The sequence below is a fragment of the Lasioglossum baleicum genome, chromosome 10 (assembly GCF_051020765.1).
Source record: "Lasioglossum baleicum chromosome 10, iyLasBale1, whole genome shotgun sequence".
NCBI lineage: Eukaryota > Metazoa > Arthropoda > Insecta > Hymenoptera > Halictidae > Lasioglossum > Lasioglossum baleicum.
In genome coordinates this window covers 10,485,626-10,502,109 of record NC_134938.1, presented here as the reverse complement: position 1 = coordinate 10,502,109, position 16,484 = coordinate 10,485,626, and the positions used below count along the sequence as shown (strand labels likewise).

Here is a 16,484-nt window from a genome sequence, read left to right as displayed (position 1 = left end):
TGAAAATGTTCAGAGGAAAAATGCTCGAAAGGTTAACGGAGCGTTGGTGTATCAGAGTAATAAGCGGTGCACAAGTGGGATGGTGCCCCCGCAGGCTCGCCGGTCGCGTTTTACTCATCGAGCACGTAGTAGGTGCCCTAAGCCGAGCAGGCGCCGTGACGCAGCCGGGTCGTGGTCGGCTGTCGACGAAGACGCGTCCCGACGCTACTCGACGCTACGCGACGCGTCGCCGTGTCCGCGCCTCATAGTCCCGTCTTCCTCGTTCGGGCGGCTCAGTGCGTTTGCGACTGCTCGCGAAGGTTCGTCGCGTCGATCGTTCCTCTCTTCCAGTGGTCGGTGCCGCGCGCGTCTCTCGCCTGCGATCGCGAATTAATCAGTGCCTGGCATAATCACGATCATCGTGATCTCTCTCCTTCTCGCAACCTCCCGAAATTCCGCAAAATCAGTGATCCTGGTGTTCCGCAACCCTCGCATCGCCGCCGGGTGGCCGTACCTCGAACAAACCCTTCAGTTGTTCGCGTTCCGATGTCACTCCTAGAGATCACCCGCTTGTCTACTCCAGGCAGATCCAAGTAGAGACACTCTGATCGAAGCTGTGAGATAAGTGGACCATCGACAGCACAGCAGAGACGTACACACATACACGCGCGCGCGACTTCAGAATGGTCATGATCGACATGGTGGATGTGATCGAGGATGAGGACCGGTGTGTATCATCATCCTTCGCTACTTAGACTACTCTCCTGTCCGTTCCCGTGGAGATTCGAACATCTCCGCTCGTTCATTTTGCCACATTACGTAAATATACCGACGCCGTGATTTTCGCTGCAGAGTCAGTCGTGTGTAACCGAGATTGCAGCTCCGTCTGCTCGATGTACGCGAATTTCTTTCACGATTCCACCGACTCCTCCAGCATTCCTTCGAAGAGGGTGGACCAAGGCGGAGGTTCGCTCCCAGCATCCCCCCGCCCTCGACTCATACGCGGGATTATTGTTTTTGGTACAACGCCCAGTTCTGTTTTTCGCCCTTCGACGGGCCGCCGATTTGGTCGCCGTCCAAGGCGACGGTACTTAGGGCTACTCCGTTTCTGATCGATGCGCTTTAACAGGGGTATCCAGTGTTTCATTTTACAAAGAGTTTTGTTCTTTCACGTTTTCTGCGAGCGTCAGCGTCGTGGAATACGTGCGCGAGAGTATTTTGTTTGAATTCGTGAAAGGAATGTAGTGTGAAGAAGCGTCTGTTAGAACGTACGCGGTTTTCTCGGAACCACTTTTTCAGAAACGGCTGTCACGATGTCTCAAACTCCAGCTGACCAAACGACATGAAATTTTTAGAGAATCTTCTGTCCCGTTATCGCGCGAACAACAAATTTTGGAGACTATATCGCTGCTCCGGAAGTATAATGACTGTAAAAATTGAAGATTCGGTTTAATTCTTCTATGACAGTAGTTTATAAACATTGTGGGTTATCATTGCAACATTGAAGTTATTTCAATTTATAAAATAATAAATACCAGCCTCGATTTACATTATGTCGATTTACAAACATCTGGTAAATGCATTTTTGAGCCCGCGAACACAATAAAGTCAATTTCACCAAATTTTACAGTTGCGTCAATGTTCTTCCGGAGCAGCGATATTTTCTTCAGTTTTAGAAAGTAATTAGACGTCGAGTTTTATGAATTTCTGACTCGAAGAAATGGATCAAACGCGAAGCAGTAGAAATATGCAGATTTTAAAAATAACATTATATTATTTTCAACTAATTGGAACGATTAACCCATTTACATAATAAGAAAAAATGAACATTAATGTTCCCCTATCAGTCTAGTTTATTAAAATTCGTCCAATTTGCAGTACCTAACGTGCATATTTTGGTAGACTGATCAAAATTCGTGCATTTTGTACCAATCACGTGAAATTTGGAACATGTGTAAAGAATTTTGTGGTTAGCGCACCGCATCGGCGTTAACGCGGTCTCCGCAGACAAGGGTCACTGGATATTGCGCTCCACGTTATGACTTTCGTTAATTACATACATAAAATTCATTCGACCGTCTCCACGCAAAAGGAAAGACGAAACCGCGACCACCACACACACCTGCGACGCTGGCTGCGAACGTGTTAACGAACAGCTTTCATTTTTATAAATTTCACTGCGTGCTGTTGAAATAACTTGATCCCGATATCGAATCTGTCGGAAATAGAATATCTAGCGCATTTAAAGGTGTGCATAGTATTAATAAAATACTCCGCTCGCGCGCGATCATTGTTTCTGCTTGAATATTTTCGAAAGCAATATTTACACTACAGTAAATATTATCGCTTCGTGATTATCTTCTCGAGCAAATTATTCATTTCTTCCGCGACTCGCATGTCCTTCATCATAGTATTTGTCTACGTAACGACAGCTACGTGTTTTTTATACTGTATCGAGTTGTTGTTTAACGATACAGTGATATAATTAGACTGGGGACTCTATGCACATTTAAAATAGAAATGATCAGATGCAATTTAAAATAGTAAAAAAGTTCAGGAATCTCTCGATATACTATTTGCAACATATTAAAATTATCAATGAGGAAAAATTACGTATTTTTTTGTCGCAGTTGTATCAATTTGTTGCTTGACGATACAGCGATTAGACTGTGGATTTTATGCATTTGAAATAAAAACGAATAGATACAATTTAAAATAGTGAAAAATCCAGGAATCGATTCGTTTCCCCATTACCATTCTTTGCGCTCGCACAGTTCGTTCCACCGAATTACATTGTAACACGAGAACCATAGGAATAATATTTGTCATTCTAACGACGATTCAACCATTTGCATTGAAACGACGAGAGCGGCTCGTTCTGCCACGCACAATGGGCACGCTCGACGAGGGGGTTAATTTATTAAAGCGTTTTAAATGAGTCACTGCAAACAGAATTGCTTACTAAAGGGAGGAATGCCGTGCGACAGTAAACACTGTATCTATATTACAGTTTTCTGGAATGCGAACGAAACCAACATTTCAATTCATTATAAAATTTTCATCGACAATATCTTCGTCATTTTTATCATAAATTCATTAATCATAAAATTCTCAATTTATACACATCGACAACATGTTCGTCGTATAATATTCCAATTTTCTACGTTTTACTCATAATTCTTACACTGTAGATATTTCATTTATTATTATACTTCTTTACTCGAAGTTCATTGTCTCTTAAGCTATTTCAACACCATCTGTTTCCTTTCACATTCCCCCTATATCTCAAATCTTATCGCGATGCTTTTCTTTGTACTTTACTCGTCATGTTTGCACCGTATTTCATGTTGTGGATGTATTATTTCGATGTTCAATTGGAATAAACTGAAACGAAATGTGTCGTTACCTAGGATTAATTCCCTGTCGAGAATAATAAGATCCGCTTCGAAATGCGGATATTTCGAGTAAACTCCATGACTTATTAACGTGTTCGCTTCGAAACTGTACACAGTATCGTTGAAAAGTTCAAGACATTTATAGGACATCTAACGATACGAATATGAAATGGATTTGTGTACTGAAACTGTCGGAAACTTCCGTCATCCCGTGTGCTCCTTGTACAATATCTGCGACGTTGGGTTTATTTTTGTGATTTCGTGGGCAATTGTACTGTCTGATTACGCTTAATCAATGCGCGATCATTGTAAAACTCTTTTGAAACGTAAGTTGTCAAGGAAGACAGCGTACAGGATGATTTAAAAGAATATATTTAGAACTAGACTGCGGAAAAATGCTAGAATATCAAATTCCACCGAATTTAATACGATTTTTATTTAGTTCCGATCTATGAAGGCTACTACCGCCGAAAATGATTATTAATGACAAAGAACTTGTAATTTTCAAAAATACAAAGAAAATCATGTGGCTATGGGTTAATGTGAATACGCTTAAAGTGAATTATTCCAAAGTTTCCAGTAGGATTAATATGGTAGAGAATTATACGGGATTCTCTCGCTATAATTGCTCTTTGTCGACCGCCTTATGATCGTGTCCTTATCCCCGACATACCACGAAGCTAGGAGAGACCGCATAGCAAATAGCAGACATTTTACGTTGCTCTTAAATGACAATGAGTGGGAGGCGTCTAGTCAGAAACTAATTATACTAAACGAGATTAATTCTGAAAACGTCCGATTAATTTTAGTTCAATTTTATTCGAAAGAGTTAAAACAGATTGATTTCAGTTCAAGTGCTTTAAAAAAATGTTTAAAATCGTGAACAACTTGTTATTGAAAATTGTGTTCAACATCTTTGGATAGAAAATGAACGGAAAAAACACAGAATTTATCCATGCATTGTTATAAATGAAACACTGTTATGCATTTATGACAAAAATGAGTAGCTGTCATTTAAAACAGATGCAAACATTAGAAAAATTTAAAAATACTTGTCATATTCACAATCTAAAACATATTAAGAAAGAAAATAAATTTCCATTTTGCTCCAGTTTGTTGGAATTCAGGTAGAACATTTTTATTTTGCATAAAGGTCTGCGCTGTCTATTTATTGCACATGTTTTACTGGTACTGGTTGTCTTACTAGCACATATGCGTAATTTAGTACGTGTAGCTAGTATATTTATTACGCATAAATGCACATGTCAACACGTATGCTATACTTCCTTTACCGAGCAGATAAAAATAGTATGTGCACGCCCAGGTGTTTTGTAATGCATATTTCGATTGGAATGTGTAACGTGCAATGCTGGAAATTAATTTACTTGAAAGCTCTTAATGGCAAAGATTGCTCCTATGGCTCCTAAGCTCCTAATGGCATTTATTAAAACGCGTTCCATGGTTCTTGTGGTATATCACGCTTTTCAATTCGGTCAAATATTACCGATATTATAGCTAAAAAATGATACTCGAATTCAAACTCTTCTTCACGATTTTCAATAACTGTGATTCTCTATTTTTAATCGTTTATGAATAGACTGCGGCTGATTATGCAATTTTCAATTTTTGTATGCAAATTTTAAGACAGTGGTACCAAACAAAAGTTTGTTTTCATCGGTAATAACTAGACTGCGGATCTTTATGCAAAATAAAAATGTTTTCCATTGATTGTGGGAAGCAGGAATAACATAAAAATTGATTTCATCCCTTAACGACTTTGTTACATTAAAAGCAACATTACAACACTCTTGAATTTTTTAAATCCTTTACCGAGTTTGATACTCCAGCATTTTTAGAAAATTTTTATAAATCTTAAATGCATAAAGCTCCGCAGTCTATTTATATTGACGCCTCATTTTCGAAAAACCCGGTTTTGATAATGAAACAAATACGTGTGCTGTTGATAGGAATCGTCTGGTCATGACCAACCAATTCTACTTCCTGCGTATACTAACTGAAGCACGCGAACCCGACTGATCTTCAAATTCGATTTTCTCGGAAACGAGGTGTCACACACAAACAAAAAAATTATTTTACATTTAGAATCATCCCCTGCCCGGTTGTACCACCCGTCAGGTCACACCCTGTATAATAAGTAAATAAATCAGAAAAGAAACAGGTCTAGAAATAAACATATATAAATAAGAAAAGAATGAAAAAATTTTTTTAAATATCTCGTGTGTGTGTGAGAGAGATTTGAATTCAGAACCGTGGCGTACGAATGCTTTAATAATATACGTATGTAAACACACATACAGAGAAATAAAAAAATTATTGTATTAAATACCTTCGTAAAAAATGAGTATTGGTAAAAAAGCTCGGACACGTGACTGCTGAATTTCTCGCTGGAATCAACACAAAAAGTTTGTGGCGTCTCCATGTGAGTGTGGCTACTAATTTCTTGCGATTGACGCAGCCAATTTTTATTTTGTATCAATTAAAACAAATTTGTGCTTTCTCGAATAATTTTCATAAGTTGAATCGAAGAACGCATCAATGTCCTTATATTCTTTTAATTTGCCAACTGACTTTTAAATCGCACCTACTCATTTTTCTCACGAATGCATAATATCGGTCTAGTCATCAGTGATGTGAGTCATTGTACGTCGGCGACACCGTGCACCGTCAGCGATAGTTCGATGGGAAAAATAAATAAGCTCGCGTGTGCGGTTAGTGTTGCCGGCCTTGAGGGAAGTTCGTGCGCACGGGCAGAAAAGTTAAAAATGCGACGGGAAGTCGATACCGTCGGAACTTGTTTTCAACGGGCTAGGGAAAAAATCTCCTTTTCGACGATCAATCGTGCCGAACCGTGCCCGGAGCGGATTAATAATAGTGGCCCGAAATCCGGGCCGAGCGGAATTTTCATGGCGTGTGCACCGTGAATCGTTTCCCCCATTGATTTTTAGAGGAGTTGAATATTCATCGGGGTCTGAACGCGCCTCGATCGGGAAATATCGCGGCGACCATTTTCACCGAAATTTCGCGTGTTTGCGCGGAATCACAGTCCGCGGTACGTGATTGCATCGATATTCATGGCAGGATATGTTTTTCCATTCAATTAGCATTTTTCCCGACGATGTATCGAATTCGTTTATTTTCCACTGTATTGTTTCGAATGGAAATGTACGCGGATATGCGGGATTAGTCGTTCAAGTGTGCCGCTTAAAGTTTGTTGCGCGAAAAAGTGTTTCGAACGAAAATTGTTTGGCATCGAGCGCACCAATACTCACTATGGTATCTCGTTACCATTTTGCAATTAAAACTATTATATTAAATGAACCAGTGCCATTTTTTACAAATGGATACACTGTAGAGAGACTTACGGAACTAGTTGTTGAACTGCTCCACTTGAAGTTCCTCCATGCCTGTTTATCGTGGAGAAAAACGTCTCGGACAATTGTTTCTGCAATCGAAAACTTTAATATTAAATGAAATGTCGCAATCTTTTACAAATGATTATACACTGTACAGAGACTTACGGAATTACTTGTTTAACTGCTCCACTTTTCTCGAAACCTGTTTATTGTGTGGAAAAACGACTCGGACAATTTTTATTTGGCTTTGAGCCTAGTGTACGACGTAATAACGAGCTTTATGCCACTCGTTTCTTTTTTATTGAGAACTGAAGGTTATCTTGAAATGTTCTACAACGATAAAATGACATTTAACCTCGTGATTCGACGACGTGCGGAATACCGAATGAAAAACTATTGGAAACTTGTCGCAAAATTGTTTATGCCGAAGAGAATTGTTGTTAATTTTTGTATTTACATTAACACCTCGTGAAGAGAAGAAGATTGAAAGGAATCATATATGTCGTAAACAAATACTTATTAAGATATAAGCGTGTTGAAGTTTTTGCAAAATTTGATTGAGTGCAGTTAATATAGCCAGAACAAAAAAAGACAGTATATAATCGTGTGCGTGCCGCAAAATAAACGAAATTTAAAGGGACATTCGCCGCTAAGTTCGTACCAAATCATTGTCCAAATTTCTGCAATACTTGACGTGTTTGTCTTGAGTAATCCGCAGGAGAACCGTTTTGCTGAGACCACGTTGTCAACAGTGTTTGGAACGATGACTCTAATAGCGACGACGTCATGTTTGAGATAAGAAGTTCTGTCCGTGATCCCGCAGCACACAAAATATAGACCAATTATTTTAGTGTACATTAACACAATTGTGTATCGAGCAGATAAGTGTACTAATACGGATTTTCTACGTTCATGCACTGTTACGTCATATTTAACACATTTATTGCTACGTCATCCGCATCTGGGTGACGGGATTACTTGCCCAGGAATGAAAATTAATTTTTGCGTTGCTAGATTGAATGTCGGAAGATGCGAGAACTTTGAAAGTAATTGATATCATAAATCATAACTTCTCAGTTATTGTTTTATTATATAAATTGCTGAAGTAATAATATCATAAATCATAACTTCTCAGTTCTTGTTTTATCATGCAAATTGTTGCAGTAATAATATTATAAATCATAACTTCTCAGTTCTTGTTTTATCATGCAAATTGTTACAGTAATAATATCATAAATCTTAACTTCCCAGTTTTTGTTTTCTTATATAAATTGCTTAGTCAACATTCCAGACTTTGTATCATCGAATGAATTACTGTTTCATTGCCCCATGATCACATACTTGGCGGTCGACGAGTTCGTTACAGAATGTTCAGCTAATTACCAGTATTTTTTGTATCAAATATTACACATCATAATAGTAAAGGTCGAGGACTTTTTAATTAATGCATATCTGCTTTTAAGATGAAAGGTAAGTCAAGTGTGACTCGTTGTCGCAATAAAAAATTAAAAATTCTGTTCGTCATGAGAAATTAGTTTACGTATGTCACGATTACTTTTAATGAATTGTAGATTTTTCTTAGGACACGTGTGCATAATGTTGTCGAAAAACAGTGAGTGGCATGTTTAAAATTACCAGAAAAATCAAACTGCAGCATAATTTTTCGGTTTCCTTTCCATTACTACAATCATTTCGCCGACAATGTTTTAAGCAATACAATTTCACTGACAATATTTAATGAACTACAGGTTGCAATCACTGACAATCATTTTACCGACATTGTCTTTTGACTCATAAGAGTGACTCTTATCTTTAATTGTTAATGTTGTTGAAATAACTGTGCCATGTTTTTGAAAAAATGTATGTATCTATGTGTTACTTCATTTTTATTACAGTATGTGTCTGGCTCTCACAATCACATTCTACTTGAGATTCTCTCAGTTGTAAGAATTGATTAAACTCGTCTCACGAAATCCGTTCGTGAAGCGTTATTATTGATTTTGCTGTATCAATCACCGAGTGTTTTAAATCTTTATGGTTTCCCGTCTGGCTCTGCAGATGCTGTTCTACTTACAGCGCTATTAATTGATTGAGCTAACCTCACAGAATGTCTATTCCAAAGCGTAATAGATATTTTGTCTTCCTATGTCTTTCTTTGTCTATACTTTATTTTCCTATGTCTTTCAATTCGGTCAAAACTCAAGCGTAATATTATTCGAATATTACGTTCATTCAGAAGAAAAGTTACACAAGTCAAGAAAAGGAAATCTTACAGGAGAGCCATTTAAAAATTACCTAGAGTTACCAATTTCTTTTATCGTATAACACCAACTTAGAAATGTAAAATACTTTAATATTATTATACTTGTTTTAGAAATATACGTTTTGAGTTGTATCTCTCACGTTAAATTTTGTTTATTTATTTATTTTTTAACGTGATATCAACCTCACAAGGGTAAATGTAGATTGGACTGCCTTACTCAACTAAATAACTTGTGCTGTGCCCACAAATATAATTTGTAGGTTCCTTGTCTGTATCAAACGATCCCATTCTACTTCAACAAGCGAAACAGAAGTCTACCGGGGGCATTCGTCCTCTATCATCGAATTAAAGTTTTACGCCGCAACCTCGGTTTCTACGACACGGCTAAAATCCCATTCTACATGCTCACGCTGTTTCCGGCATTTGCAAAAAAATCCAATAAGCCAGGCTAATAGGATATTTTCTTTAAAATATGCTGTAGCCGGACGTCCTCTATCATTTGATACGAGCTCCGAATCGTGGCCTTCGTCCGTTTGAGAATCAAACGCCAGGCAACATTCAAGCAAGGTTCGCCGGAATTTCTTGAAGCAAAACTAACGAAGCCAAAGAATTCGTGAACGGTAGCGTCTCTTGAAACGCTGTGTGCTTAATTCTCTTACATCATCCGATAAGAGCCGCAAAAAATAGACTTTCGCTGGTCCCGCTGGAACGATTCCATTCAACTTCATTATTTACGTTCCTGTGGAAGGTTCAAACGAGAGAAAGTACGGAAATATTATTCTTAATAATTCGAGAGTCTTCAATAAGGGACGACAGACGTAATTCTTCTTTGTGTCTGACTTCCAACGATCACATTCTACTTAAGAGTATCGCTCCGTATTCGTCGGACGGATTTTTGTTTTGATATTTGTGTCAGGAACGATTTGTTTTTTATCAGAAGCCATTTAAACCTCTACAGGTTTATTTAAATATAAACATTATGAGAAAATAATGTACATCTAACAATATATGTATCTATTAATTATTATACAATCTTCGAGGAAAGAAAGAATATAAATACATTTCTTAACATTTGGCCTGGCTATAAACATATCAATTTTTAATGTATATGTTTGATATGCTACACAAGAATATAAAAATAAGATTCATTTTTTTTAAAAACACGGGTGATCTTGTAGATTGTCTCCAATATCTTCAACATTAGTCTGACTCGGTATTACAAAGAGAATAGTTACTATTATGCAATGTATAACTTGTTAGTGACCCCACGGAGGTCACTGCTAACTATGAAGTCAGTCAAACTGTTGTCTCAACTTAAAAGGCAAAGTTCGTGATCACCTGTAGCGTGAGAAATAAATGAACGAAAGAACAAAAGAACTTCGAACGAAACACCTAATTATGAATGTTTGGCGACAGATGGGAAAAAGTTTAAAATTCTTCGAAACTATACAAAACGAAATCAAATTCTATTTTTCTATCATCGACATCTAGCCATTAGTAAACTGCGGACCTTTATGCGAAATAAAAATTGTCTGCATCGATTGTGGGAAGCAAAAGTCAAATAAATATTCATTTCATACCTTTTATATTGAAAACAGTTAACTTCTTCCTAAATGCATAACAAATCCGGAGTGTAGTCATTAGAAACGAGGGTTCGATGTAGATTGAAGGTTTCGGTGGATAGATAAATTCATTAACACGAGATTCACGTGTTTCAGGTACGAGAGGCTCCTCAGAAGAGCGAAGACAGAGGATCTGACGGAAGTTTCCGGGATCGGTTGCCTCTATCAAAGTGGCGTCGACCGTCAGGGCCGACCAGTTGTCGTCTTCGTTGGAAAATGGTTCCCCGCCACAAAGATCAATCTGGACAAGGTAAGACTAGGATTTATAGTGCTACAAAGTTGAGCTTCCGTTGTAAATCTATCGTTGAAGCTAATCATTTCGTTATATTAATCTCGTCTCGTGCGTATCTATCAAACTATTCGTGACACCACTTATCAGCCCGCCGCATTGTCACTGGAGATCACTATAGCATCCAAAGAACAAACAAAGTAGCTAACAGTTACACATCTGCCACCACGGAATAAAGTCCAGTTATTTGTAACTCTTTAATATTAGTTTAAATGTTGTCTCTATTGTCACAGCAAACGCAAAAAATGTCTCTTTGAGAATCTTGATCCACATAAGGATCGAAACGTCGAGAAGCATGTTCTATTAATTGCACATTTGCTGTTTTTCTATAAATGATCGAACCTTGCGCTGAAATCATAAAATTTATTATATAAAGTAGCTAACGTTAGTAACGCATTTTTACGCAAAATAAAAATTGTCGCTGCACAGATAGTTATTTCTTTTCTTAATGATTTTGAATTCCTAATAATTGTAAATTCCTAGTAATCGAATTTATTCTACTCCACTTTATCATAACCCAACGCTGCCATAAATGAACCCTATATGATAAAGATAGTACATTCCTTCATTTGAGAAATTGTTAACAGAGGAACAAAATTTAATTAATCACAACAAAAATTCCTAACAATTTTAAATTCTTAATAATTGAATTTAATCTACTCCTTTTTATCACACATAACTCAACGCTGCCATGAATGATAAAGACAGTACATATCATAATTTGAGAAATTGTTAAACAAGGAACAAAATTTAATTAATCACAACTATAAAAATAAAATGAATGTGAACAATTTTTCTGCTGCGCGAAGATCCGCGTTCTAGTTACACTATATTATTAAACACATTCTTAATATATTTTATGCAATATGGAGGAAAGAAAAGACCTTGATTCCCTATGTGTTCCGCAAATATACAACAGCGGTGGGTGAAGGCGTCGATATTCACACTAGGTCGCGAGATTCTCCCCCTTGTTTTTGATCGAAGCGAAATAACACGGCGCATTGTCAACATCTGGTAAATAGACGGAAAGAAGTCGCGATAGAAGACAGTATCGAGTTCGAGCATGCCAAGCAAGGTCGAAATCGATGCTGGTATTCCGTTCGCGGCTCAACCGAGCGTGCCCGACTCTTTTATTATGGACTCGCGTGTTTAGCAGTTCTTTTACAAGCTGATCGATCCATTTAGCATAGCTCCGAAGGGAGAGCAAATTGGCTCGGTTTTCTCCAACGAAATTCACCGTGTCTCGCCGTTTAAATGTCTCGCCTATGTTCTCCGGATGTAATCGGGTCTATCGACGAATCGTCTTCGCCGATCAGTTGATTCTGCAGGTGAGAGTAATTCGGACAGAAACGTAAATAAAGGTGAATTCTTCTCGATCGAAAAATGAATCTATATAATAAATTTTATGATTTCGGCGCAGGGTTCGATCATTTACAGAAACCAGCAATTGTGCAATTAATTAAACATGTTTCTCGACGTTTCGATCCCTATGCGGATCATTCTCAAAGAGACATTTTTTGCGTCTGAAAAATAATATATGTATAATATATTTTCCCCCACCAACCTTCATTTCGTGGAGCGCGTCCCTTCTCCATGGTAACGGCGCACTTTGCTGGGTATTTAGCCCAATAAATAAGAAAAAAGTCGATTTCAATAGGAGCTACCATTATCTATGTACCACAAACAACTACAGTCCAGAAAAATCTACTCCATCAAAGATTTTTCAAACCTGATTCTAAATTCTGTCAATACTCTGCGAAATTCTCCTGGCGAAACTTCTACAATGTCAGATACGAAAAACTACTTACATAATATTCCTATCTACGTTAAGTAATCTGCAACGATTCACCAGATATCCAGCAAAATCAGGACTGCGCGCATTGTTCCGATTGGAATAAAAAGTCTAACACTTCTCGCAGGTGATTCGGATGATTCCTGTCCGTAAGAAGGATGTGCGATTGCTGCAGGAGGTGTGTCATACATAGTTTTTGCGGTTACGTAAATTGGAAGTCATTAAACTGACAGAACTATTCCGATACAGTGCGAAGCAAAAGTCTCGTATTTATTTCCGTATATCTTCTTCGGTTATAAATGAAAACATTGTTTATTTCGCTAGCATACTGGCTTTAATTCTGTCAGAGTTTCTGGTCGAGCACCTTAGATTTTTCCTACGAGGTACATGTATACAGTGATAAAAATCTACAGCGTTTGAAGCAGAACACGATGAACAATTAATATTTACATAGTGGGACACAAGTCGGGTTAATACATATTTTCATATCTCTGCTGTTGTATTACACCACTCTGTATATGGAGTATCATTTGCCTTTGTCAGATTGATTTAAAGGAAAGAGATATTCCATCGATCTTTATTATTAGTTCGTATTCAACTCATTTCGACCGATACATTTAAAGAAGTCAAGGCGACCTTGAAATCTCCTTCGCACACATAAAAAGTGTTTACATCGCAATACAAATATTCATTTGTCATTTACGTCATTTACAAATATTCAAGGTGGACTTCCAGGTCACTCTGATTTTTTAAAACTGGAAATGCCTACAATTCGTGTCGCGAATTGATAGAGTATAGTGTTCTACGTAAAAATGCATTAACCTTTAGATGTCCTGGACCTAATAGTTGACCAAATATTATCGAGATATTATTATCAAAGTTTATTGAATAAATCCGCGAGAAAAATTGATGAAATTCGGTATACGCGACCGTATTGCGACATACATAAATGAAACGTCGAGGGCGTAGAAAGAATTGTATCACTCCACACATGATCGACGTGTTGACGTAAGGTGAAATTATAATCGATTAGAAAATAACGGAGAAAAATGTCCGGTTGTATTTGATGATACGTCTAGCATCAGGGTCATCCAATAAACGTTTACAATGCCGCGTATTTTTTACTGGAAGGTTCCTTATTTAATTCGAGCTGGAGAAATCGTACGCTCGCGCGAGATGAATCGAGGAAATAACGTGCAACTTATTGCCAGCTTAACAAAGCGACATTTAATATCAGGTGGGTGGTCGCGCGTCGAATTATTCATTCGATCGATGGGATGTTTGCTCGCCGCACCGCGCCGCGCCGTGTGTTTATTCGGTAGTCTGTCGCGTACAGCGATTGCCACTTGATCATTTGACCATACAGTGGCGTATTGGGTAGCTGGCCCTTTAAATGATCATCTTGCATCACTAACGCTGCCTCTCGACGGTTACATGGGACGTGGTGGAACGTTGAACGTGAACCGCGAAAGTTCAGACATCATTCCTGCAGCACTTCGGATTACGATCGGTTAGGGTAGAACCTCGATTAGATCTGAACCAAACGGGGACACGTGAAAGGTCGAATGATGGAAGAGTTAATTAGTTGCAATCTTTATCGATTTGTATTAGGCCGTTGTGCACAAAATAAAACTTTTTTATACGAATTACGACAATTTGCAGTGAAATAGAAATTTATTTCTCTTTACGATATATTTAATAGGTTGAAAAGAATATAATAGTATGCTTGAATTTTTATAATATTTTTGCGGTTTGAAATTACACCTAGTTTCTATAAATGCATAAAATCCTCTACTAATAATAATTCGCGATATTAAAATTAGAATGTCTAGAATGCGTTGATACATTCTTATTCAGAGTACTAGGGTGCATCGAATAGTATATAAAAAATTATATGGTTCATTAAAAAAATAAAGGTGACCTTCATGCGCACACTTATAAACAAAATAACGACCTTGGATTGCATCCCCTTCGACCACATTTAAAATGTAATAAATAAAAAAATTATTTGGTACTGCATTCAGGATTTGTTTAAATGAATGCCTAGATATGTAGTTTGTTTCTGTACGCTCGTATATTTCTAATTCTAATCCACAGTAATTGGTACATGGCCCTTTTTCGTCCGCAGTAATACGTACTAAATGTTGTCGATTTTATATTTTGAGGGCCACCAATTTTTTTTTTATATTCATAACACATCTTTCTTGCATAAAATGCTTACATATGTTATCGTTGCATGGCAAATTAGGAATAATATTAAAATAAAGTACGATCCAAGCATGATACCGCAGTAATCGGTACAGCTACCCTACGATCAGCGATCTGAGTCGATCGGGAACGTCTCGGACCCGCGATCCTATTATTGCAACATGTATCGGCATCATCTTGGTCGTTTCCCTGCTCCTGTCCTCTTCGCGCGGTGCCGGTGTCGCCGCTGGCGAATCGATATTTACACGTCCAGAAATAGACCGACCACGGAACAACTCCCGAGCCGAGGGCGCGCGGGTTGCAACTCGCAACGTTGTCATAGAGCACGCCGGCTCGCCCAGGAAAGGATTGTGTTCATCCCTTCGCGACGCCCTTCTGAGCGGTATTCTTTAAAGGAACCTCGACGCCGGAAATAGCAACCCCCCTCGATCACGTAGAAAAAGTTGTAACTTTCAACGTTGTCGTAGAGCTCGGAAAAGATTGTTTTCGTCCTTACGCGACGCCCTTCTGAGCGGTATTCTTTAAAGGAACCTCGACGCCGGAAATAGCAACCCCCCTCGATCACGTAGAAAAAGTTGTAACTTTCAACGTTGTCGTAGAGCTCGGAAAAGATTGTTTTCGTCCTTTCGCGACGCCCTTCTATGTCCTTTAAAGAAACCTCGACGCCGACGCCGGAAATAGCCACCCCCTTGTACAAGTAGAAAAGCTAGCTCGACTTCGCCCCGATCAACCCCCTTCGGTCCCTTTGTCGATCTCGTCAATGTTCGCGAGTGATCGATTAAACGGTTTATTGGTATCGATCCAGGATTCTCTATTGCTTGATATTTTTACCAAATAACGCTGACTTTCTCCTTGCTATCACGCTACCAAGATGGCTACGATTCAAATACACTAAGGGACATTTTTCCTTTTGTGATTTCTGCAATTTTTCTTTTTTTATTGGATTTAAAGCTTCGTCAAGCCAATTGTGTATTTTATGCATTTTTAACAAACACGAATAGGTGCAATTTTAAACCTTAAACACATTAGACGGATTCAGAAATACTGTTATACCATTTTCAGCCCATTAATCATATTAAAGAGAGAAAATAAATTTCTATTTTTTCTATTATTTTGAGATACGCTGTCCAGTGATGAGTAACTAACTAAATTAAATGTAGCACCGGAGCTCGAGTGGTCTGTTAGGTTTGTTTCAACCACGTGAAAAATGGTATGCTAAAATATTCTTCGAATTTTTTCGTTTCACGAAGTCTCGAATTGCATATTTCGGTCCCGAATATACAGGGTAGGACAATAACCTCGTCCACCTCGAATGTTTCCATTATTTGTAATAATATCAAATGGTCTGGAGGGGGAAGTATTACAGAGATTTCAAGACGACCCTGAGTTCCTTAAATGGAATGGCCTACCTTCTGCATCGCGAATCGATAGAGTATCAAATTCTGCGTAGAAGTATATTGACCTTCATATTTCAAAAGACCAGGTAGTAAGGACGTACTTAAAATTATTTCGATAACAACTCGTTCGCTATTATATATAGAGCGATGAATAATTGAGATATG

The 16,484-nt window shown here is 38.1% G+C and overlaps 1 protein-coding gene across 2 annotated transcripts in view; it reads left to right on the top strand.

Annotated features, from left to right (window-relative positions):
- The window catches only part of Gdap2 (ganglioside induced differentiation associated protein 2), a 101,352-nt gene that overhangs the window by 65,525 nt on the left and 19,343 nt on the right, over nt 1-16,484 (top strand). For both annotated transcript variants that reach the window (XM_076432295.1, XM_076432296.1), the window contains exon 8: nt 10,730-10,883. In XM_076432295.1, the coding sequence (XP_076288410.1) occupies nt 10,730-10,883 (154 nt within the window). The remainder of the gene's footprint in view (nt 1-10,729; nt 10,884-16,484) is intronic.